At 55.8% G+C, this 23,964-nt stretch overlaps 1 protein-coding gene across 12 annotated transcripts in view; it reads right to left on the reverse strand.

The window, feature by feature from the left end:
- Positions 1-4,057: 4,057 nt before the first annotated feature.
- RAP1GAP2 (RAP1 GTPase activating protein 2) overlaps positions 4,058-23,964 on the reverse strand; it is a 44,320-nt gene continuing 24,413 nt past the window's right edge. For 4 of the 12 annotated variants that reach the window (XM_041425329.1, XM_041425328.1, XM_041425330.1 and 1 more), the window contains 22 exons: positions 21,100-21,135; positions 20,851-20,895; positions 20,389-20,421; positions 19,858-20,067; positions 19,353-19,456; positions 18,791-18,869; positions 18,378-18,431; positions 18,055-18,138; positions 17,143-17,243; positions 16,377-16,506; positions 16,046-16,201; positions 15,554-15,625; positions 15,079-15,165; positions 14,567-14,701; positions 11,874-12,011; positions 11,384-11,502; positions 11,154-11,267; positions 10,588-10,705; positions 10,003-10,123; positions 8,839-8,918; positions 8,629-8,664; positions 4,058-7,965 (listed from right to left, as the gene is read on the reverse strand). In XM_041425329.1, the coding sequence (XP_041281263.1) occupies positions 8,656-8,664; positions 8,839-8,918; positions 10,003-10,123; positions 10,588-10,705; positions 11,154-11,267; positions 11,384-11,502; positions 11,874-12,011; positions 14,567-14,701; positions 15,079-15,165; positions 15,554-15,625; positions 16,046-16,201; positions 16,377-16,506; positions 17,143-17,243; positions 18,055-18,138; positions 18,378-18,431; positions 18,791-18,869; positions 19,353-19,456; positions 19,858-20,067; positions 20,389-20,421; positions 20,851-20,895; positions 21,100-21,135 (2,025 nt within the window). In that variant the 3' untranslated portion in view covers positions 4,058-7,965; positions 8,629-8,655. The remainder of the gene's footprint in view (positions 7,966-8,628; positions 8,665-8,838; positions 8,919-10,002; positions 10,124-10,587; positions 10,706-11,153; positions 11,268-11,383; positions 11,503-11,873; positions 12,012-14,566; positions 14,702-15,078; positions 15,166-15,553; positions 15,626-16,045; positions 16,202-16,376; positions 16,507-17,142; positions 17,244-18,054; positions 18,139-18,377; positions 18,432-18,790; positions 18,870-19,352; positions 19,457-19,857; positions 20,068-20,388; positions 20,422-20,850; positions 20,896-21,099; positions 21,136-23,964) is intronic. The other 8 variants (XM_041425327.1, XM_041425332.1, XM_041425323.1 and 5 more) reach the window with 6 other exon arrangements.

Raw genomic sequence — 23,964 nt, forward strand, 5'->3', positions numbered from 1 at the left:
GGTGTTTATTCCGGTTTTCCCCATTTAGGCAGGAGTCCAAGCCCCACAGGTACAGGTGTTTATTCCAGTTTTCCCCATTTAGTCAGGAGTGAGGCTCCAAGCCCCACAGGTACAGGTGTTTATTCCGGTTTTCCCCATTTAGTCAGGAGTCCAAGCCCCACAGGTACGGGTATTTATTCAAGTTTTCCCCATTTAGCCAGGAGTGAGGCTCCAAGCCCCACAGGTACAGGTGTTTATTCCGGTTTTCCCCATTTAGTCAGCAGTGCAGGCTCCAAGCCCCACAGGTACAGGTGTTTATTCCGGTTTTCCCCATTTAGTCAGCAGTGCAGGCTCCAAGCCCCACAGGTACAGGTGTTTATTCCGGTATTCCCCATTTAGTCAGGAGTGCAGGCTCCAAGCCCCACAGGTACAGGTGTTTATTCCGGTTTTCCCCATTTATTTAGTCAGCAGTGCAGGCTCCAAGCCCGACAGGTGCAGGTGTTTATTCCAGTTTTCCCCATTTAGTCAGGAGGGAGGCTCCAAGCCCCACAGGCACAGGTGTTTATTCCGGTTTTCCCGATTTAGCCAGCAGGGCAGGCTCCAAGCCCCACAGGTACAGGTGTTTATTCCGGGTTTCCCGATTTAGTCAGCAGTGCAGGCTCCAAGCCCGACAGGGGCAGGTGTTTATTCCAGTTTTCCCCATTTAGTCAGGAGGGAGGCTCCAAGCCCCACAGGCACAGGTGTTTATTCCGGTTTTCCCGATTTAGCCAGCAGGGCAGGCTCCAAGCCCCACAGGTACAGGTGTTTATTCCGGGTTTCCCGATTTAGTCAGCAGTGCAGGCTCCAAGCCCCACAGGTACAGGTGTTTATTCCGGTTTTCCCCATTTAGTCAGCCCGCGTGTGAAGGCAAGCAGGTGGCGACAATTCATTCCTGTACTTCCAGTGCCACCTTCTGTCCGGAAGGGGAAACCTCCGAGTTCGGCAGCTCCGAGGAATGAAACTGGAAAATTCTTCCCCCACCCACGTGGAAAAATTCAGTCACTACTGAAATTAAATACTGAAGGATTTACATTTTCAGTAGCTCAACAGCAGACTGAGTTGTGTGCTACAGACACCCACAGGTGCCAAAACCTTCTAAATTTACAAAGAAAGTACATCAGCCTCACTTTGTGTTTGTCACAGATTTGTGCAGTTTCTGGGATGGGATGTAATGGGTGAGAGAAATAAACATCCACTATTATATAAAAAAGTAAAGCACAAGTCTGGCTATAAATACCAAAACCTCATGTCACATAAACTCACGGGGCCATGATTAAAGTACGTGATCAGGAATAGTTGTTTTTTCTTCTCTTTGCCATCCGGAGCCTTCCCAGAGGTTTTCAGCCTGGGATTGCTGTGGGCTGCAGTGTCCTGGCTGTGCCAGGGAACACACAGCTCATCCTTGGAGGCTGCATCCAGCCACACAGACAAGGGACCGCGGGAAACATCCAGCTTTTTTATATTGTATCAAGAGTTTGCAGGCATTAAATAAAAAAAAGACCCAAAACCAAATGTTATTTTCTTGTCCCCAGTTTCAATTAAGAACAAACCTGATTTTTGTCGGTTGGTGCCTCGCTTGGCTGAGCTGCACGGGGCCATTGTCCAAGCTGGATCCAGAGCAGCAGCTTTGCAGAGCCACATCCCTGGAAGAGCTCAAGGCCACACTGGATGAGGCTTTGAGCACCTGAGCCTAGTGGATGTCCCTGCCCTTATCAGGGACTCAGTAGGTGATCTTTAAACTTCCCTCCTAACTAAGCATTCTGTGATTTCATTCGTCCTTCTACTTGCCTACAGTGCCTAGAAAATTACTTGATTACGTGATTAATTGCATTCAGGAGGTTTTCCACTAAGCACTGTTCAGCATGATTAGCTCCACACTTTCATTAAAGAGACAGACAAGGTCTTATCATCTTTCCTAACAGCTGCCCCATGCTGCCCTGCCAGATCTGATAAGCTCTCAAGATGATTTGGAACAGCCTTAGAACATCCAACCACTTTTAGTTGGGGTCTTCACGTCTGCTCCTGTCACTGAGTGATCAAATCACCCTCTGTGGCCAGGCCGGGCACAGTGAGCATCCCTGGGAGACAGAGAAGGTGCTCAGGCAGTGAAGTCATCCTCCTGTGGCTGTGCACCTCTGCACACCACCGTGGGCAGCACCACGGAGCTCTGGCTCTGCTCACACCTGCAGCTTGTCACACCTGCAGTTTGCCACACCTGATGCGTGTCACAGCTGCAGTTTGTCACACCTGATGCTTGTCACACCTGCAGTTTGTCACATCTGCAGTTTGCCACAGCTGCAGTTTGTCACACTTGTAGCTTGTCACACCTGCAGCTTGTCACACCTGCGGTTTGTACACCTGCAGTTTGTCACAGCTGCAGTTTGCCACAGCTGCAGTTTGTCACACCTGATGCTTGTCACATCTGCAGTTTGTCACAGCTGCAGTTTGCCACAGCTGCAGTTTGTCACACTTGTAGCTTGTCACACGTGCAGTTTGCCACACCTGATGCGTGTCACAGCTGCAGTTTGTCACACCTGCAGTTTGCCACTCCTGATGCTTGTCACAGCTGCAGTTTGTCACAGCTGCAGTTTGCCACAGCTGCAGTTTGTCACACTTGTAGCTTGTCACAGCTGCAGTTTGCCACATCTGATGCTTGTCACAGCTGCAGTTTGTCACAGCTGCAGTTTGTCACACCTGCAGTTTGTCACACCTGCAGTTTGTCACATCTGCACACATCTGCAGTTTGTACACCTGCAGTTTGTCACAGCTGCAGTTTGTCACACCTGCAGTTTGCTGGCAGAATCACTCCCCTGAAGGCTCTGGAAAGCTGGAGCCCAGTGAATGAAAGACTCTAAGCAAACTCCTCTGAAACCTGGATTTAGGGTCTTGTTTCCACAGCACTCACAGTTTGTTAAACTATAAAAGTGAGTGAAGCAATTCTGGCTGAGCAGCCTGTTTTGAGTGTGTTTTCCAGCTGTCTGCAGTATTTGAGTCTCCCTCCCACCAAACTTAGGAGTTCTGATTCTGTGGGAAACTTTCCACTGGCAGCCCTGAAGGCTCTGGAAAGCTGGAGCCCAGTGAATGAAAGACTCTAAGCAAACTCCTCTGAAACCTGGATTTAGGGTCTTGTTTCCACAGCACTCACAGTTTGTTAAACTATAAAAGTGAGTGAAGCAATTCTGGCTGAGCAGCCTGTTTTGAGTGTGTTTTCCAGCTGTCTGCAGTATTTGAGTCTCCCTCCCACCAAACTTAGGAGTTCTGATTCTGTGGGAAACTTTCCAAATTCTGGCTGGAATACTCAGCCATTATTTCCCAACTTGCCCATCTGCCAGGTCTAGAAAACATTTTTTTAATCCTCTAAAACATATGTCTGAACTGTTTGTTTATCTGTCAACACTGTCTCGCACTATTTAATCTTAAAGCTGAACTTTTTAAACCTCTCAGGGCTGGCCCTGCTCTGGAGGGGAGGAGCTGTCAGTGGGTTTGCACCGTGGAGCCACTGCCTGTGGCACCAGGCAGGCACACACCAAGCTCTCAGACTCTCCCACAGCAGCCTTTTCCCCAACCCTGCTAAAGTATTAAAAGAAAAAAATAAAATAAAATGGGTTTGAAGAGAGGCTGAGGAGCTGGAGAGTGAAAATGCGATTTCCTTGTTAGCTCACCGGGCTGCCCAGAGGGCTGGTGCCCCGAGGGGAGCTGGGCTGGCACAGCTTTGCTGCCACACCGGGTATTTGGAGATTTATGGGACAGCAGCTCCAGCTCAGACAGCTCTCCTGGTCAAATGGCTGAGTGTCTGCAGGAGGGTGGCTGGCTGCTCCTGCGCTGCTCCAGCCCCAGCTGGGAGCACCAGCAGAGATTTCCCCACTCACAGGTCACTGTGCTCCAGGATTCCTCTAATCCCGTGTTTGATGTCACCGGAGCTCCCCCAGCTCCCACTGCCACGGCTCTGCCAGCTCCGTGCCCTCACCTGGTTTGCAAAGGAAAGTTCCCAAAAAGCTCCTCTGAAGCTGTCGCTGCATTGCCACACACACAGAGCACGTATATGGACACAAAATATGTTATTTATTGTGAATTTTGCAAAGACACATTTAAGCAACAAAATATACATTTGTGAACCTTTCGTTTTATACATAACAATCTGCTACCATAGCAATAAATTAAATATACATTATTTACAACAGACATAGGTCACCAGGAACTACAAAGCACTGCCTCTCTACATCAAAAATAAACTTTGTCAGAGACATTTCTTCAAGAATTCTTTTCACCCTATAAACCCTCTTCACATTCTCGGCTGCCGATCCGGCATTCCCTGTGCAGGACAGCCGCAGTGCTACATTCACGGAAGGCATGGGAGCATGCTGGGGCCGGGGTGAGCTGAGCAGGGGAGCAGGGGGGCTCTGCCCGGCCTCGGGGGGCTCTGCCCGGCCTCGGGGGGCACCGAGCGCAGCCGAGAGATGCCGGCCCCAGGCACAGCCCCTCGGCGGCGCAAACACCCCCGGGCCCCTGGCCTGCCCTTCCCGAAAACCCTCCAAACTCTGGGAAGAAAAGGAGTTTGTGCTTAGGATGCCCTGCTTCCCTCAGAAAAAGCAGTTCCGCGCTGTGCTTTGGCTCTGCGGGGCTCCGAGAAGGGGTGCGTGCCAAGAGCTCTCCTGGAGGGAAGCGCAGCCGGGACAGGGGCACGGAGCCCGGGACAGGGCTCTGCCAGCCCGGGACAGGGGCACAGAGCCCAGGACAGGGGCACACAGCCCGGGACAGGGGCACAGAGCCCGGACAGGGGCACACAGAGCCCGGGACAGCGCTCTGCCAGCCCGGGACTGGGCTCTGCCAACCCGGACAGGGGCACCGAGCCCGGGACAGCGCTCTGACAGCCCGGGACAGGGGCACAGAGCCCGGACAGGGGCACACAGAGCCCGGGACAGCGCTCTGCCAGCCCGGGACTGGGCTCTGCCAACCCGGACAGGGGCACCGCGCCCGGGACAGCGCTCTGACAGCCCGGGACAGGGGCACGGAGCCCGGGACAGGGCTCTGCCAGCCCCTGGTGGAGGTGACGCTGCTGGGGAAGGTCCCGCACAAGGACGCGGAGCCAGCGGCACCAGGTGTGCAGCTGCACCTGAGCCGGCTGAGCCAAACCAGGACCCAAATCCCGGCACACGGGAGCACCCCCAGCCACGGAGACCCCTCCACACAGAGGGGGCTTCCCCACCGCCCCCCTAAGGCGTTTCCGAGCCCCTCTGCTCCCTCTGCCATGTCACTTCTGAGGAGGGCAGAAGTTGTGTGCATGGAAACAGAGGAATCAGAAAGGAAAATGCACTGCCCAGTAATTCTAGTGTCAGTTAAGGATCCTTTCCTTTATATATATAAATATATATATTTTATACATATATATATATATATATCCCTTTTATATATGTATAGATGTGTACGTGTCACTAGTAAGCACAAAACATTTTGCAAAATATCTACAGGAACACCTCCACCCGCTGCTGGAAGTGCAGAAGTCCCGGGCTGTAAGAGCAGCCCTGCCGAGCCCGGGCTGCCGGGGCCGAGCACAGCAGCCAGACCCAGCTGCCGGGAGGATGCACAGCGGGTTTTGGCCTCTGGCGAGGGTTTCCTGCTGGAAATGCCCCGCAGGAGCCGCTGGCACAGCTCAGCCAGACCCCGGCCCCGCCGCCGCTCCGGGCTGGCAGGAGGGACCAGCCCAGAGCGCTGCAACCTCCCTGAGGATTCACACTGCCCTGCCTGTTAGTCCCACCCGAATAATTCCCAAATCAATCTAGGTCAAAAAGGAAAGACACAGTTTCAAGTGAAAAAAAAAAAAAAAAAGGCAACAAAACAAGCAAAAATGGCAAACCAGCTGACAGTAGCCACTGCATCATCTGCTGAAAGATCTCACGGAGATCAACACCCACAGGAATGACGACACCTACAGAACCGAGTGACTTCTGAGGAAAAAGCAAACCCAGAGCAGACCCTGGGAGCAAGTGATTGCACCAGTCAGTGTTTCACTGTGCAGCCTCAGGAAATCAGACCAAAGCTTCTAAGAGGAGACTTGGGGGTGGGTTTGAAAGTGCTACTGAAGCATCATCAGACAAGTGCTGAACAGCAAAGTGTGTGATCCTGAGACACCTACAGCTACAGGCTGGACTGAGCACACTGCATGCTCCCCTCCCACAGGAACCTCAAGGCTTAAACTCCATTGGAATGCAACTGCTGGGAGCAGGAGAGAGCATCCCCATGGGAGTTATTGGTATTTACTGGTCCTACGCAGCACCTGGGGCCGGTGAAACTGTTCCCTGCCTTTTCACAACTGTTCTTTAGCCTGGTTCCCCTCCCATCCCAGCTACAGCCTTCCCTCGTGGATGGATTCCAGCAGGAGCAGAGCACCTGGGTAAGGCTCTCGGGGAGCTCTCGGGGAGCACGTGCTGCTGGCCTGGGCTCGTCCCTGGCCGGGGACGTGACACGGAGGAGGGCAGGTGATGGTGAATCCTAGAGCACCTGCCCCAGAGAGAGGGCAGCAGGAGCAGGAGCAGCCACAGCTGCTGCCCAGGGCTGCTCCAGGAGCACAGCTCTGCCCCTGCCTCCTGAAACAGGCGCTCAGGTACCTCGTGCCTCCAGGAGCACCCCCGGGGGCTTTGGCACCCAAAGTCCTGTGCTCAGTAGGAATCACAAACTTGAAGAACTGTGTTCACTTCAGACTGAGAACCTGATTTCATGAGGGGGCACAAGGGTGGCAGGCTGGGGGCACAGGGGGGAATATCTCTGCAGCATCATGGCCTGTCTTCCAGAAAATGGGTAAGGGAAATCTGTGAGCAATGTGAAATTTACGGACAGGCTTCTGGAAACTTCACATGAAGTTCCATAAAAGAGCAAAAGGATTTCTTGGCATGTTGAGAGAGGTATTTTCTGGGAAAGGGCATTATGGGAAGTTACCTTGCAGAATCTATAATCCTTTCAGAATAACAAGAGCTGGCTCAAAAGCAGCAGGAGAGACTCTGTAAGGGCTGGAGCAGCCTAATGCCTCACAAATCACCAGAGTTTTATGCATTTGCCTGCGTGGTGATCCAAGCCATAGGGCAAAGCAGAGCCCACCAGGTAAATCCCCTCTGGTTCCAGTTCTAGTACTTAGAAAAGTTAAGCTGTAATACAGCACAGCTTTAGCTTTGGGTCACCTTTCCCAGGCCTGTGCTCAGTGTCAGGCAGGGACAAAGCAGGGAGGGTGAACCTGCCAAGGAGGATGAGCTGGCTGCTGTCCCCAGCTCCACTCCCTGGGCTGTCACTCACCTGCCTCTTGTGCAAGAAACTGAGCAAGTTTGCAGCGAGGGGCTGCCTCTGCCCCGAGGTTTTGGGGTGTAGGCAGGAGCTGGGGGACAGCTGGAGAGACACTGCAGACCCCACTCCAGGGAGAGCTGCCCAGGACCCCCCCAGGGAGGTTTTGTCCCATTGTCCCCCGAGAAGAACAACAGCAAACAATGGTGGAGGGCAAACTGCCCCAGAGCCACTAACACCCAACTTTGGCCTGACCCCCCCCTTCAAAAAACAAACATAAACCCCACTGATAACTGCAAATAAAGCACGGAGGGACCTAAACTCTGTGGAGGTCTCTCCTGCTGCCCCTCTGCCCAAAAGGAGCTGCCAGGCAACGCAGGGACGGGGGGAATGGGCGGTGCCCACCAGCTGCAGCACATCTGGGCAAGCACAGGTGACCCAGGAGGGGACACGGCCCTGCCAGGCGTGCAGCACAGCCAGGGACACGTCCCCTGCTGCACGCAGGGGTGTGCTGGACGGGGGGACACCGGGTGACAAGGCGGCTGGTCCCTGTCAGGACAGGACTGTGGCAAGGTGAGAGCTCTTTTCTGGTGCAGCAGCGAGGGCACCTGGCCGCCCACGGCCGGGGCGTGCGTGCTCCCGGGGGGTGTTGAAGATTTTTCCCTTTGTTGAAACATTCTGTGCAAAGAAGAAAAGGATAAAAGTCAGGAGCGTGGAAGGAGAATATTCCCAGCCCTGAGGTGCTGGCTATGAAGCACCTGTCCCAGGGAGGGAGCTGAAGCCACGGCTGTGCCCTTCCCCAAAATGCCAGGCCAGCCATCACTCACAGGTTGTGGGAGAGAGAAACCCAGTGATCAGGTGAAAATCCCAGCTTTTTGAGACCCACGCTTTCAGAAATGTAACTTTCTCTCATTTCAAGTTCTGTGGGCTCTTCTGCTCAGTTTGGATCTTCCTAATGACACCCTTAATTTCACAGAACAGAAGGAACCCAGGAAATCCATCTCGTGTATCTTCCATTTCCCCTCGGATTTTTGGAATGGGTAAGGGCCTGCACTGCCTTTCCACCCCAGTGCCCAGAGCACAGCACAGCAAACCTGGAGATGGGCACCAGTGTGTGACAGAGGTTAGCTGGGAAGGTGCAAGCTGCTGGGCTGGGAGCAGGAGCTGCAGAAAGGAGCAGCAGCACTGGAGGGTGCAGAGCTCCATGGATCCCTGCCCTCTCCCTCCCTCACCTACAGCAGCATTTCAGGTGTTCTAAGGCACAGGATGGATCCCATAAGCAATAACACAGCTGGCTCCCAAACAGCCTTTTTGCACAAGACAAAGCACACCAACGCTCACCTGTGACAAGTTCCTGACTCCCTCCTGCTAGTGGCTCTGTGTGAAAGAACAGCACACGGCATGAGTGGCAAACAAAGGGGCAAGAAGTGGCAAAATCCCTTCCCTTTTCCCCCTCACAGGCCCCAGAGCCACCCCCCAGAGCCCAGACCCCCGTGCCAGGCAGGGAGGAGCAGGGCACAGCATCCCCCCAGGGAGAGCCCTGGCACCCACCATGCTGGAGCTGCCATGGCTGAGCTTGTCAAAGCGAAACTTCAGGTTGGACCTCGGAGAATTTCTGTTCTTTAGATCTGCTGGAGGGAGAGGACAAACAAAGAACAAAAATAATAAACTGTGAACAAAAATATTTGCTGTAGTACCGGCTGCACTCGCCCAGCTAGGCACTTTAATAGGCTGTCAGGAGTGCTACCAATATTTAGTCTGCCTTGGCTGAATGTTTGGCAAAAGCTGTACATTAAGTGTTTGCAATGGAACAAATTGAGGCTTAATTACATTTCACAGTCTTTCTCCTGGAAATGCCACTGAAAAGGCTACACGGAATGACTGATCCATATAATGTATGGGTGGATTTTCATGTTCTTGGCAGGAAAAATACAAAATAAACACTTCAAGCATTAAAAGGGGCTGGTTTAAGGGTTCAGAAAACCACTAGTGAAGTAAGGAGGAGGACCTGTGGGGTGCTGAGACACAAAAATCCTGCCTGCCCTCCACGGTCCCATTTTGCCAGTTACAGAGCTGTTTGGGTGTATTTGTGCTTCCCGGCTGTTTCAAAAGCAGCTCCTCAGCTGACAGTGTGGCTCCAGGACCCAGAGCCACGGGGATTTGTGGGCGAGGGGTGAGTGTGGCCATGCCCCCTCTCACTGAGGATGGGGCAGCAAAGAGCTTGGCCCTCTTGAGCTGCACCTCGCTGTGCAAACCGCCCGACCGAAAGGGATGGAGCGGGAGAGCGGGCTGGCAGGGCAGGATGCAGCCAAGACCACGGGAAGCTGAGTGTTGATTAAGTGATTGTGAGTCACGGCTCAGCCTCTGGAGACAGTTTCCACGACTACTGCACATGTCAGGGGAGACAGAGGGAGCAAAGCCGCAGCACGAACAGCACGAGCCACCTGATTGAGAAAGGAAACACGTTCCCCACGGAAGCACAGACCCACAGCCCGTGGGGCCATCTCTGCAGGCCAGCCCTGTGAGGATGGGGCTGCCCCGCAGCCCTGGGTGCCTGTCCTGCCGGGGTGAGCACAGCCGCTGCTCCCGGCACCCGGCAGGGCTGGCAGGGGGCCCCCCATCCCAGCCCACCACCACGGCACCCGGGGCTGTGGCTTTGGGCAGCCCCGGGAGCGAAGGCAGAGCCGGTGTCCCTGCCAGGTGCCTGTCACCCACCTGTGGGGCTCCTGCTCATGATGACCGGGGTGGCCGCGCCGCCGGGGCTCTCGCTGCCGGGCGAAGCGCTGTACACGAACACGTCCTGCTTGAACGGGGAGGCGGTGGAGGGCTGGCTTCCCTGCTCACAGACAGGACAAGGCTTTTCCTGCAGCCGGGTCTTCCCCCACACCCTGCCAATGCCCCACCGCAGCCCCTGGCCTGGGCACTGCAGGGCTCACTGGGGTGCCACGGAATCACAGAGGGGTTTGGGTTCCTGGTTTGGAAGGGACCTTAAAGACCCCCTAATCAGACCCTCCCTGCCGTGGGCAGCAACACCTTCCACTAGACCAGGCTGCTCCCAGCCCTGTCCAGCCCGGCCCTGGACACCTCCAGGGATGGGGCAGCCACAGCCCCCGGTGTCCCAGGCACACCAGCCCTCCTCCTCCTCCTCCTCCCCACACCCCGGGACGGGTTCAGCCTCTCCCCCTCCTCAGCGAGGAGTCCCCCGGGGGCTGGCAGGCACATCCCCCCGAGCCGGGGGTCTGCAGGCAGCAGGGAGCCCAGGGGAGCTCAGGGGTGCCCTCGGGGAGCCTTGGTACCCACCACGCTGTCGTACTCCTCCAGGGTCTCGCTCTCCCCCGCCGTGCTGCTGAAGCTGCTGGTGCTGGAGGAGGAACGGGAGATGTTCGAGCGCCCGTTCTCTTTCAGCTTGATAAAAGGCCTGGAGAGAGGCGGAACGGAAGGAAGGGCGCGTGGCTGTCACCAGGGCAGCGTGTCCCTTGGACTGTGACGGGGGACAGGCCTCCTGCACACCCCCGCAGCAAAGTGCTGCCGTAGGAGTGAACCTTTTGGGGTGCTGCAGCACATAACCACTTCCAAAGGCGTGGGACAGGGCACGGGCTGGGTGCCCAGCAGGAAGCCCCAGGCAGAGCTGACTTCGCCTTGGCAGGGAGGAGCAGGCACAGCAGCCTCCTGTGTCCTGAGGCCAAACGCTGCTCTCTGCTCTTCTTCGTAAGGACCAAAAAGGAGCTGTGCCCAAGAATCACCAGAGCCTTTTCTCCCTTAATATCAAACTTATTTACAGTAAAATTTAGATATGGTTTTGTTTGACAGATTCCTTGGCGTCTGCTGAGCTGTGGTGGAAGGAGGATGGGCTCCTCCGGGCTCACCTGTCTTTGTTGGGGCATATTTCAGGGGAGCTGGGGTTGGATGAGGTTTCAGATTTCATCTCTTGGGAAGAATGTCCCAAATCTGGTGTCTTCTGGGCTCCAGAAACACTGTCGCTGCGGGCACAAAGAGACAGGTTGCACGAGTTATACAAGAGACTTTAAAAGGATGGTCACATTGCACTACCTGACACCAGCTATAAACTGTGAGAGTGGCACCAGCACAAACTTACCACCTCGTCCTGCTCTCCGCCTGGCTCTCCGAAGTCGTGTGCAGGCGAGGGAACAGCCCTGAGCGGCGCTTGATGGGGCTCCTGGACTGGTTCTTGGCAGCAACAGCTGGGACAGGGGGCTGAGAGCACAGAACAAGCTGGGTTTGAGAGCACAGCTCTCTCCTGGGACATCAGAGGCTAAACATCCTGCCAGGAACTGCGCTGCCTGCGCATCTAAAAACCCCACAACGCCAGAACTTCTATCTCCTTTTACTCTGGGGCCAAAACCCCAGGAAGCTTATCTTTGGTTCTTCCACAAAACGAGCCCAACTTGAACAAGGCATCCAAAGGCACAGCCTGCTCAAGCCTCCCCCTCACCCTGACCCTCGCTGCCCTTGCAGGGACTGCCAAGCTGCATCGGCGGCACGCAGCGACCCGTTGGGCTGGGGAGGGGTGGGAAGAGCAAGGCACAGTGGGACAGAGGGACAGAGGGACACGTGGACGTGCTCACCGAGAAGGTGGTCTTGGTCACCTCGCCGCTGTTGTGTGCAATGCCCCCGCTGAGGCTGCCTGGGATGCCACTGCCATGGTGCTTCTTCTGGCTGCCCACCATCGTCTCCATGGAGTGGCTGCGCACCCGGATGGCTCTCTGTGGCACAGGGGACAGCAGGTCATCACCACCCAGAGGGTGCTGGCCCCACAGCTCCTCCCCAGCTGCAGGTCGTCCCCAGGCACAAGGCAGAGCAACCTGTCTGTGCCTCCACGAGAGCAAGCACGCCCCAGCAGCAGCACGACTCCTGACAGCAGCCCTCAGGTGCAGCTCAGCATGGGCTGCCCCGGGAGCCCCACAGCCACCACGGGATCAGATTTTCCCCCCATTGCTCTGTGATACCAAGGACTCCATCTCTGGGACCAGGAGACACAGACAGCAGCCCCGAGCCCTGCCTCCTGCCTGGCCAACCTCCCAGACCCCACGGCAGGAATGGGGACCACAGCCAAGCCATAAGCCATGTCTGTGTGCACGCCCTCCACAATTCTGCCTGGACTCAGGGAGGATAGATCCTCTCCTGCCTTTCTTGCACCTCTCCTGCACCTCTCCAGCCTGTTCCCAAAACAGCCCCTGAGCTGGAGGCTTCACAGCCACATGAAAGTGCTTCTGTTCTTCAACAAGCTACTGCTTGAGAATACATCTAGCCTGAATCGCTGCTGTGGCTCCTGGTTTGGTCTATCCACCTCTGGAAGGGACTGGAGCTGAGTGTGCAGCACTGGCCCCACGGCAGCCAAGGGCTCTCCCTGCTCCTGTGGGCCTTCATTCCCCCACATCCCTTCCCTCACTCTTCACATCAGCAACCCGTTCTCCCCTCAGCTATTCCCACAGCCATGGCTGAATCCCAGCCCAGGCTGAAGAGTAAATGAGCCACGGCAAGCCAGATTCCAGAGGGTGCCAGCACTGCCTCTGCAGCTCGCAGGCTGCTTGCTGCTGGCTCCGGGGTCACGGAGCCACCGGTGGAGCTGTACAGGGTGAGAGGAGCTGCAGCCCCGAGCTCTCACTGAGCCTGCAGTGCTGAACCCATAGCCCCAACAGCCCCTCCTGCCCATCCAATAACGAACATCAAGCAAGAGTCCACCAGACTGAATTTATTGGGGTCAGCAGCATTCATATACAATTTGATGTTGTTCTTAGGTAAAAGTGATCAGTCGCTTTGCTGCAAAGCAGCAGCCACAGGCACTCACTCTGCAGGCTCCTGTGGAACTCTGTGGGGGTCCCCAACACCCCAGCCCTGAGGAGTGACTCCTTTCCCCACACAAGAGGCAAAGGCCTTGTGACCTCTCACTCACTCAGAGCCCAGCAGAACTGAGCTCTGCTCACCTCTGAGGAGTGGTCCCCTGCTCGCCTGGCCAAGGGGGTGGGTCTGCAGGCTGGGTCGTAGGGGCACGGCAGTGGACAAAAAGGATATAGGATAGGGGAGCAGGTGTGAGCCCCTGCAGCCCTCCTTGGTGATGAGGTCTGAGCCCCTGCAGCCCTCCTTGGTGTGTGTGCTCCCCGTCACTCCGAGAGCGCGCGGTGCAGGACGTAAGCCAGCAGGCAGCCCAGCAGCGCGGGCCCGAGGCGCCCAGCACGGAGCAGGGGGCTCACCTCCCACCCCAGCACTCCCTGCAATGCCAAGAGAGCACGGTCTGCCTGCTGGCACGCACCAGGTGTGCCAGAACATCACTGCTTAACCCCACGCTGAGACCCGGAGGTGAACGCTGCGCGGCAGAGCCCTTCCTACACGTGTGACATGGGAACAGGACACAGCTGAGCCTCTGCAGCGGGGTCTGGGGAGCTGTGCACCCCTCCTCCCCAGCCCCATCCTCCTGGTACAGGATGAGGTGGCTCATTCACCAGTCTCACTCCTCTGTGCTACAGAAATAACCGTGCCTGAGCTGTCCCAGCAGTCACAGCCAGGACAGTCAGTGACAGCCACGCAGTGCCAGCCCGCTCCGTGCTGCAGGGAGCTGCACCACAGACACCTGGCAATGGCTCGTGCCCTCAGACTCAGGTGCTGCCCCTCCATCTCAAGGGTGTCCCTGCTGCCCAGCCAGTCACTGTCCCTACTGCCAGTGGCTGCTCAGAGTTCCCTCCACAGCACTTCACCCATTCCTTCTCCTCCAGCCCACATCACCTGCTTTCCCTCCCACTCACCCAGTCTCCCTGGCACACTCAGCACCACTTCCCCACTCCACACCCAGCACATTCTTTCCAACTTCAGTTTTAAGCACAGCGACCACCACCCCAGCTGCTGCTGTGGCAGCTGCCCCAGGCACCCCTCCTGATCCCTGTCCCACAGCAGAGCAGAACATGAGCAGGACATGTCCTGCCACAGCAGAGCCCAGCTGCAGGCACACTCTGTGACACACTCTGGCCTGAACTGAGACCCCTCTGGGGACACAAAAAATGCTGCACACACTGGTAGAGAGGTGCTCAGGAACTCTGGAGAAGTCACTCCAATGGGGACACTCACCAACAATGCAACAGTGCCAGCTTTTGCAGCTCCCACTGGGACCAGCGTGGGCACTTGGCAGGCTGAGCAGGCAGTGGTGGCAGCAGCCCCCAGCTCCGCTTGCCACCCAACCCTCGGGGGGCATCTCTTGTCCCCCCACATGCACTCTGCCAAGCCCAGGTGCATTTTAGCTGTGCTGCTGGCAAGGGCAGGGCTTTACCTTGAAAGACTCTAGAAAGCCTCCATGTCCCCCATTCTCCAGCTTGTCCTCCTCGGGCCCCAGCCCCAGCATGGCCTGCGTGTGCCCGTGCAGCTCGTCGTGAAGGTTGTCCAACAGGGCAGCCCGTGTCCGGTCCTGCGGGAGACACCGGGGCTCAGCCAGGCTCCAAGGGAGCAGCAGTGGCACGGAGCCATGGCAGCAGCCTGAGCCTGGCCCTGCAGAGACACCAGGGCTCAGCCAGGCTCCAAGGGAGCAGCAGTGGCACGGATCCATGGCAGCAGCCCATGCCTGGCCCTACAGGGGACACCAGGGCTCAGCCAGGCTCCAAGGGAGCAGCAGTGGCACGGATCCACGGCAGCAGCCCGTGCCTCCCCGAGGGCAGAGCCGCCCCACGGTCACCACGCTCCCGTCCCTGCGAGCACTGACCCGGTTCAGCAGGGAAAGGCGCCTTTGAGGAGCAGTGGGACAACTCCCCAGAGCTGCTCCAGGCAGGGACACGTGGGCAGCGTTACCTCCAGCTTTGCAAACTTGTCGGACTTGCAGCAGGCGTTCTCGGCGTTGATGAGCTTGGTCAGCAGGAACTCCCGGAACTCGGGGCTCTGCGGGGACAGAAGCGACGTGGAAGACACCCACCATTTTAGGACTCTGGCACTCTGGCACCACAGCTGTACCAACCCAAAACCCAAGCTCGCAGCGCCTGGCAGTCCCTCCAGATGTGGATGCACTGGTGGAAAGCCCCAGGAGGGTTGAGGTGCCCGCCTGCACCAACACAGTCCCTCAGCACCAGAGCTGCTGCTGCCACCTTGCTCCAGTAATGCCATGCAGTGCCGCAGGGCCACTCACCCTACCATAAACCAGGAGCCTCAATGGAACCAAAATTAATGCAGGTCAGCTCCACAAGTCCCGTTTTCCCCAACTTGCAAACACCTTGGAAATGCACATCTACTTTTTTTACAGCTTGGAGCATGCTTCCCTCTCAGCCCCTACCTTCTGGAACACCGGTGGGCTCGGCAGGGGTGGGCCAAAGGAGGGAACGTCTTCCCGGGCTGTGACTGACACCTGAGGAGTCAAGAGACAGGTTATTCCCACGGGGGCAGCAGGATAACAGGGTTTATGCCACCTACACCCAGGTGACATGTCAGACTGTTCCATTCAAATGCTGAGGACCATCAAAACTCTTTAACAAATGAGCTGTTTTACAAACACGTGTTTTATGCACTGATGCCTGCATACACACACATTGTGTCACAGCACACACATAGCACACCTGTGTGCACATGTGTGTGTGCTCAGCACACAGGCACAAGTCCCCACACTGACTGCATCACTGAGCACAGGGTTAACCTGTGCCAGGGCCTCACCACCTTCACAGGGAAGAATTTCCTCCTAATCTCTAATTCCCCCTTGTCCTGTCACTCCATGCCCTTGTCACAAGATGCTGAAGCAAAACTGGGTGGGTGACACAGGGACTGCCCTCACCTTGTATGCTGTATTGTCTGCCCCGGGGTTCTCCACCTGCACCACGATGTAGGCGTGCAGGAAGTTGGAGGCGATCATGTCTGGCACGAATGGCGTGTTCTCCTCTTGGAAGATAATTGCCACAATGTCATTGCCAATGTGCCTCTTCCTCTGGAGCTAAACCAAAAGGGAGAATGCTGGGTCAGTAAAACCAGGCAGCTCTGCTCCTGCAGCAGCAAGTGCCAGCCCCGTGCTGGGGAGCCCAGCAGCCACTTGCCATGGTGCCAGTGTGTGGCACCGGGCAGGGCACCCCACTCACGCCCCTCTGTGCAAGCAGCCCCATCTCTCTTACTTGTTGCGTGTCTCCTTCGGTAAAAGGCAGCTTTGTAGAGACATGAAACATTATCTCCCTGTCCCTGAACACCGTGTACACAGACTCCACTCCCGTCTGCCCGTGGCTGACATCCAGGCCTCCTCGAAAACTGGAGATCAAGGGAAAGGCGGAGAGAAACCAAGAGATGTTAATTGAAAGCTTCACAGAGAGCACCAGCGGCTGTCAGGGGACAGGCTGATGGAGCAGCCCAGCTCATTTATCTTTATCTAGCAGCCAGCAAATGGGAAAGAACAAGCCGTGCGTCATGTGCTGTAACCAGCCATCGCTGCCACCAGCCTGCAACACAGGGTGCACACAAAGCAGGGCTGGTCAGCCAGGGCTGCCCACAGCCCCGGGCACGAGCCGTGGCCTCGCCATCCCTCACCAGCAGTGGGGGTCTCTGCCTGCACCGTGGCTGCTGCAGGGACTGCCCTGCAGGCACCCGTGGCTGAGCCACGACACAAGGCACAGCACGTTGCCACAGACTGCCTTCCATCTATGGCTGAATATAGCCAGATTTTATCACAACCTCAAAATGCAGGAAAAGAAATTTTTCTCTCTTGGCAGCTCCATTTTTTTTTTTAACTCCCCCAGCTTTGAAAAACAAGCCAAAACTATATTTGCTTCTGCTCCGCACATCCCGCTCATGAGCGAGATGACTTCTGTTCTCACACGGAGATATTTTTACATATGACATGGTCTCTTGTTAATGTATTTGTAAAATCATCCTTTTTATTTAACTTACCCTTTGAAGTCCTGGAGAGTTATGGTGTCTCCCAGAAAACTTAAGAAGTTCTTGAAGGCAGTGCTTTCTTCATTATTGCCAAACAGCTCCTCCTCTTGGGTCTACAAAACACAGGGTGCATCTGCTGACAGCCCAATTTCCCTGCCTGCCCACTCCCCTGCCACCTCCAGCTCCATCCACGGGTCCCTGGGCTCTGACCAGCACCTTGTCCCACGGTGTCCTGCACAGCCACAGGCTGCTCCCCAGCACCACATTCACCCATGGGCTGCCACAGCCTGCCCAGCATCCAGGACAGCCCAGGGCCAGGCTGCTGAGAGCCTGCCCTGAGCCCCAGCAAGGACCTTAGGGTAACATCCAGGAAACACCAAACCAGAAGAGAATCCTCTGTTGAAAAATCCCTAATCATCTCCTGCTTGCTGCATTTCAAAACAACGAGACTCTAATTATGGCCTTGCGTGAGTCACTCAATCCAGCCCAAAATGCAATATGCAGAGTGCCTGTCAGAGTAATTCTCAGTGAGTTCTGAGGCTGAGTTCTGCACTCCCCATCCAGAGTCCCCTGCTAACGACAGCATTTTCAGCAAGCTCTCTTCAGAGCCCACAGTCCCTCCAGACAAACGGAGCTGTTATAGCTGTCTAAACATATATCTGATTAAAATACCACGCCTGCTAAAATCCATTTTCACATCCGCTTTCCCCTGCAGCAGCTTGTGGGCTGATTTCCATACCGAGACTTTTCAGTCATATAATTTTTTAATGAGTGGGGAAAACATCCGAGCAATGAGAACCACAGTCAGTGAGGGCATGCAGTGACACCAGGTGCTGCACATGGCAGAACTGAGGTCAGAGCTGAGCCTGTGCTCGTGAAACGTGGCTCTCTGTGCTCCATGAAAGCAGCGTGGGGACAACTCACCTGCCTGAACTTCTGATAGATCACACCAAACTTGAATGTGTTGTTGACCTCATGCTCATCATAAGACACTATCATCTGGGATGCCTGCAGGAAAGCAAAACGCCAATTGTTTCATCTGGTGGTTCAAAATGTGACGGCCAAAAGATCCACGGTGAGGGGTGAGGAGGGCCCAGCAGAGCTGCAGCTGGGCAGCATCAGGGGAGTGGAAGGGGGAAAAAAGCCAAATTCCCACATAATTAGGCCAACAGTTTTCCACAGTGGCCCTGGGTGTGGTTCTCAGAGTCCCTGCAGAACACACGAGCAGCCTGGGCAAGTCACCTCACCTTGGGGTAGAGAACTGGGTTAAACTTCAGCCCCGAGGCATCGTCACAGAAGGCCTGTGGGCAAGGGGAAAGAGCAGTCAGTGCCAGTCCCTGGCCACCACTTCAGCCACGAATGTCTGACAAAGAAGCCAAATAAACCTCCAATGGCAGGAGGTCCCCACTGCACATCCACCACTGGGATGCCCCTGGGCCTGGCTGGCCCCAGTGAGGAGGCAGCAAGCCAAGCCCCAGGTCCCTCCATGTCAAACGAGTGCCATGTGCTCTCCTTGCCTGGCACCAGCAGGAAAACAAGCACACAGCAGCACCCAAGCACCCCTGAGAGCCCAGCACTGCTGCCCAGCACTCCCCAGCAGTGCCTGCTGTGCCCTGGCCCAGGCTGTGCTGCAGAGCTCCAGCCAAGCCAGGCCATTCACCTTTGCAATCTGGGGGATGCTCGGGAGCTTGCTGAATCCTGCCAGAGGAATCCTTTCATGCAATGTCTTCACTTTGGACCTAGCAAAGAAACAACGAGCAGACAGATGTCAGGGAGTGGCTAGAGCAAAGCAACACCCACTGCTGGGAAACACAGCTGTGCTGCATTTGCTGGCCTGGTTAGGGAGCAAAGGCTCGATTTGTCTTCTCATCTCTTAAAATATTCATAGTTCGAGGGAAATGACACAATGGTTCAGACATGCTGGGTCCTGTCAGCTTACAGAGGGATGGTGAGGGAAGTGACTGGTGTTATCCCAGGGAGGATTAAAGCCACAGAGGTTTATGTTCAGTTCCAGCAGGTTTAGTGACAGATCAAAGCCTCACATTCATTGTCAGGTTTAGGCAGTCCCAGCACAGAAACACAGGGTGCTGCCACTGCCTCCCATCCCACCCAGACCCCCTCCACGTGCTGCCAGCCCAGCTCAAGCACTTGCTGTAGAAACAGAACCAGGGACTCCCAAACAGAGAATATTTTGTTAAACAAAGACTTTTTTTTTCCCATACCTGAGTATAACCCTTAAATATTCTGTGCCATCTGTCTCCTCACATTTAACAGAAAGGATCAGATTTCCAAGGCTGCTAGCTGTACAGTAGAAATTTAAATGATCCTAAAAATAGAAAACAGCACGTTAGCAGCCGGGAAGCAACTCACTGGTGGCAAGGACACTGCCTGGAGACTCACCTGCTAGCCCAACACCTCCCACCACCCACACCCCCTTGCCAGGAGCAGGGCTGTGAGCAGGGCAGGGCTGCCACTCAGTGTGTGGCTGAGCCCCAGGTGCCCAGGGCAGGAGGCTCAGAGCCAACGTCCCCCCTGGTGTCACAGGAGACCTGTGGGGCCAGGGACAAAGGCCACATGCGTGGCCACCAGTGCCATGCTGGGAACACACCAGCGTCTCCATTCCCTCCAAAGAGGGAAATTGTGAAACTTGCCCGTTTTGCTCCCAGCTGGAGAGTTTTCTCACGCAAAGGAGTGCAGCTCTGAGCCCCGCGGGGTGGAGGAACCCACCTTCCCCAGGAAATGCTTGCGGTAGGCTCTGGCCTCTCCCTTGCACTCCAGCTTGTAGCCATAGCTGCTGGGGCTGAGGTTTTCCTCCTCCTCCTCGCAGATGCTGCTGTCAGAGGAGGTGGGCGTGCCAAGGTTTTCTGGGTCTTCTATCCAGTATCCCCCAAACTGGGGCAGGATGATCAGCGGGTAGGGGCTGCCCTTCTCCAGGATCTGCAGAGACACGTGCCACGAGGGGTCAGGCAGGACAGGGCTGTGCATGTGGGATCAGAGCTCATTGCTCCACGGTTTGCCCCCCTACTGCAGCAGACCCCAGCACCAGCAGGGACAAGTGCAGCCCCTCTCTGAAACCTCCTCTCTGTCACAGAAGAGGGCACATGCTACTGAGGAAAAGCCAAAAGCCACAAAGGTGGGGAGGGGGAACAGGCTTCGTGTAGCTCCTCTCAGAAACAGAATCTCCACCAATTCCTCTGCCATCAGCAATTTTGGAAAGGCATTCCCCAGAAGGTGTTCAGGGGGTTCAGGTTCACCCACCTCATCGATGCTGGGGTATGGGATGTAGTCTTCCTGGAAAAAGGAACCAAAACATCATCTGTGACCATCTGCTCCCCGCCAGCAAAAAAACCCTGAAAACCCCAGCCCTGCCCACCCAAGCCAGGGAGTGCCTCCAGCACCGGCTGGTCCCTCTCAGAAGGCACCAATGCAGGCCCAGTCCTGCCTAAAGGGAGCTCCTCTACTGCTGCAACTTCCCAGGGCAGTGGCAAAGCCCAACCCTTTTGCACAGCTGGAAGCTGAGATGCTCTGGACATAAAGCTGGATTAGGGATTTACAGGCACCCTGCTCCCATCTCTGCAGTTCAATCAGTGCCTTGTTTTTAGATAACATCTAAATCCTTTCCAGCCCTTTGAGTGACTGTCTTTGACGATCACATTAAACCTCTGAGATGGGGAGTGGACACTTGAAGAGCTCCCCTCAAGAAACAAAAAATCAACCAACCTTGTGTTTTTGGCTTCCAGACCTCTGTTCTTCCAGTTTTGGTGCCTGTTAGGAAAAAAATGGATGTGTCAAACAATTTAGGTGCTTTTACCCACACAGGTCCACCAACACGAGGGTATTTTTGCTACATGGAGATCACTCCAACCCAAGTGGCTGGAAGGTGAGGTCTGCCCTGGGACAGGCCCTCTGCCCTCAGGGGCTCTGCTGGGGCCAACGTCCCGAGTTACTGGCATGCACACTGCTGCTCACCTGCATTTTTTCCAGCATTTCGAAGAACTCTGCCGACTGAAAAGAAAAGAAGGAAATCTACTGTTCCATAAGAGCAGACACAAGGCAAGCCAGCCCAAGCCACAGCACAGCAGGGACGCTGGACCCCCACCTGAGCACTTGTCCCGCTCCCTGAATGCCACCAGGCAGCTGTGACACCGGGATTCCCGTGCAGCCCCACCCGGAGCTCAGCATCACTGCTGCACTGCCCTTGCCAGCAGCCCTCGAGCCCCAAAACCGCCGAGCTTTGAGCACGTTCGGTCAGGGGACGTGAATCATTTGCTTTCTGCATCACAGCAGCATCGCTGAAGCTGCTGCCTGGCTGCCGGGCTGCCCAGCGCAGGGTTAACCCCCCTTGGCACAGGAATTAAAGAGATTACAGAGCTCCTGCAGCAAGCCCTGTTCCTGCTGCCCGGTCAGCACGGGACAGGAGCCGCAGGGCGAGTGTCCCCGCACCCGGGCCACGCGGACGGGGGGCTCGGCGACAAGGACCGAGGGCTTGCTGGGCAGTCCGACCGCTGTCCCCGCTCTTCTGCGGCCCGGTGCACACAAATGAACCACCCAGCCAAAAGGAACGCGGCCGTAACGCGGCTCTCCCGGTGAGCCCCTAAGCGGCTTTCCGGAGGCGCGCCGCCCCCGCCCGTCCCTTCTCCTTTTACCCTTTTTTTTTTTTTTTTTTTAGGTTTTTTTGTTTGTTTGGTTGGTTGGGTTTTTTTTTTTTTTTGTTGTTTTGGTTTTTTTTTTGTTGTTTGTTTGGGGTTTTTGGTGTTTTTTTCGGGTTTTTTGTTTGGTTGGTTGGTTGGTTTTTTGGTGTTTTTTTTGCTTTTGTTTTTGTTTGTTTGGGGTTTTTTTTCGGGTTTTTTGGTTGGTTGGTTGGTTGGTTTTTTGGTGGGTTTTTTTTTGTTTTGTTTTTGTTTGTTTGGGGGTTTTTGGGGTTTTTTTCCGGGTTTTTTGGTTGGTTGGTTGGTTGGGTTTTTTTGTTGTTTTGGGTTTTTTTTTTTTTGTTGTTGTTTGTTTGGGGTTTTTGGGGTTTTTTTCGGGTTTTTTGTTTGTTTGTTTGGGGTTTTTTTGTTATTTTGGGTTTTTTTGGTTTTTTTTTGCCCTGCTTTCGCCGGGCCCGGCCCTGCCCCCGGTGCGGAGCAGCAGCGGCGGGGCCACGGCAGCGCCGCCAGCCCGAGCGGGGAGCGAGGAGCGGGACCAGCAGCTGCCACCCTACCGGCTGCCAGAAACGGGAGAGACATGCGTGACCTGGGGCCAAAAAAAAGGGGTCAAGGCAAGGGGGATGATTTTTAGCGAGGGCTTAGAATAGACTGAATTTCTCAAAAGACAAAAAAAAAAATAAATAAAGGACAAAGAGGAGGGGATGAAGAAATGAAAATCAAAGGAAAAGTCTGAGAGAAATCTTTTCCTTTAATACTTGTGGTGAGCAAAGGTCGGATTTACAGCACGAGCAGTCTATGGCTGCCAGCACAGGTGGGGCAGCTGTGGCTCAGACACAACCCTGGCTGTTTCCAGCTTTAGACCATGTCCCTCCTTACCTAACACACCTGTGGGAGTCAAAAAGAAAAACCCCAGGCTCAGACAGCTCTGTACCCACAGCAGAATATTCTTTAAAAAGTCTTCCTTAGTTTGAGCTTGCTTTGGATTCTGTTTATTTCCGGGTAAAAATGTTCTTGGGTCGTTTCAGGTCCTGCTCTACCAGTATCCAGAGCCAAGACCTGACCCTGCAGTGGCACTGGACCCGGCTGCTACAGTGAGTCCCACAGAAAATGGCACACGTACTGAGCAAAGCATGCAGCCCTTCAGAGAGCCGGGCACACTGAGAGCCAGCTTTCCTGGGCCACACAGGAAAGGACGGGAAGAAACCCTGCACCAGGCAGGAGCAGAGCTGTGCACCCCTCCCCAGCACTGTCCCCGCCGCGCCGAGCCCTGCAAGGGATCTGTTACCTTCGTGGCATCGCTGCCCTGCATCAGCCCCGCAGCCAGAGCTCCTCTCGGGCACCCAGCAGCAGCCACAGCCCTTTGCTGGTGCTCCTCAAGCCAGAGGCACAGCAGGACAGCGGTCTTGTTTCAAAGGGTGGCTCCCCGGCAGGCAAAGCGCCCGGAACGGGCTGGGCAGGAGCAGGTGGGGTTTGCAGGGCACAGGCAGGTGCCTGCTGGGACGCACAGCTCGGGATGCCCGGGGAGGGAAACACACCGAGGGACCCGGGACACCGAGCCACCCGGCACGGGAATGGGTTAGGGTCGCTGGGAGGGAAGCACACTGGGAAGCACACAGAACCCCCCATCACGGGGCTGGGAGGGTCGCTGGACGGGGAGGGAAACACACCGAGGGACCCGGCACGGGAACGGGGAGGGTCGCTGGGAGGGAAGCACACTGGGAAGCACACAGAAGCCCCAACACGGGGCTGGGAGGGTCACTGGGACAGACGGACACAGAGTTACCCAGCACGGGGCTGGGAGGGTCGCTGGGACAGACGGACACAGAGTTACCCAGCACGGGGCTGGGAGGGTCGCTGGGACAGACGGACACAGAGTTACCCAGCACGGGGCTGGGAGGGTCGCTGGGACAGACGGACACAGAGTTACCCAGCACAGGGCTGGGAGGGTCGCTTGGAGGGTCGCTGGGACAGAAACACACAGAGGCACCTAGCACACAGAACCCCCCGTCACGGGGCTGGGAGGGTCGCTGGGAGGGTCGCTGGAACAGACGGACACAGAGTTACCCAGCACAGGGCTGGGAGGGTCGCTGGGACAGAAGGACACAGAGGCACCTAGCACACAGAAGTGCAGAACGGGGCTGGGAGGGTCGCTGGGAGGGTCACTGGGACAGACGGACACAGAGTT

The sequence above is a fragment of the Onychostruthus taczanowskii genome, unplaced genomic scaffold (assembly GCF_017590055.1).
Source record: "Onychostruthus taczanowskii isolate IOZ18803 unplaced genomic scaffold, ASM1759005v1 scaffold89, whole genome shotgun sequence".
Lineage (NCBI taxonomy): Eukaryota > Metazoa > Chordata > Aves > Passeriformes > Passeridae > Onychostruthus > Onychostruthus taczanowskii.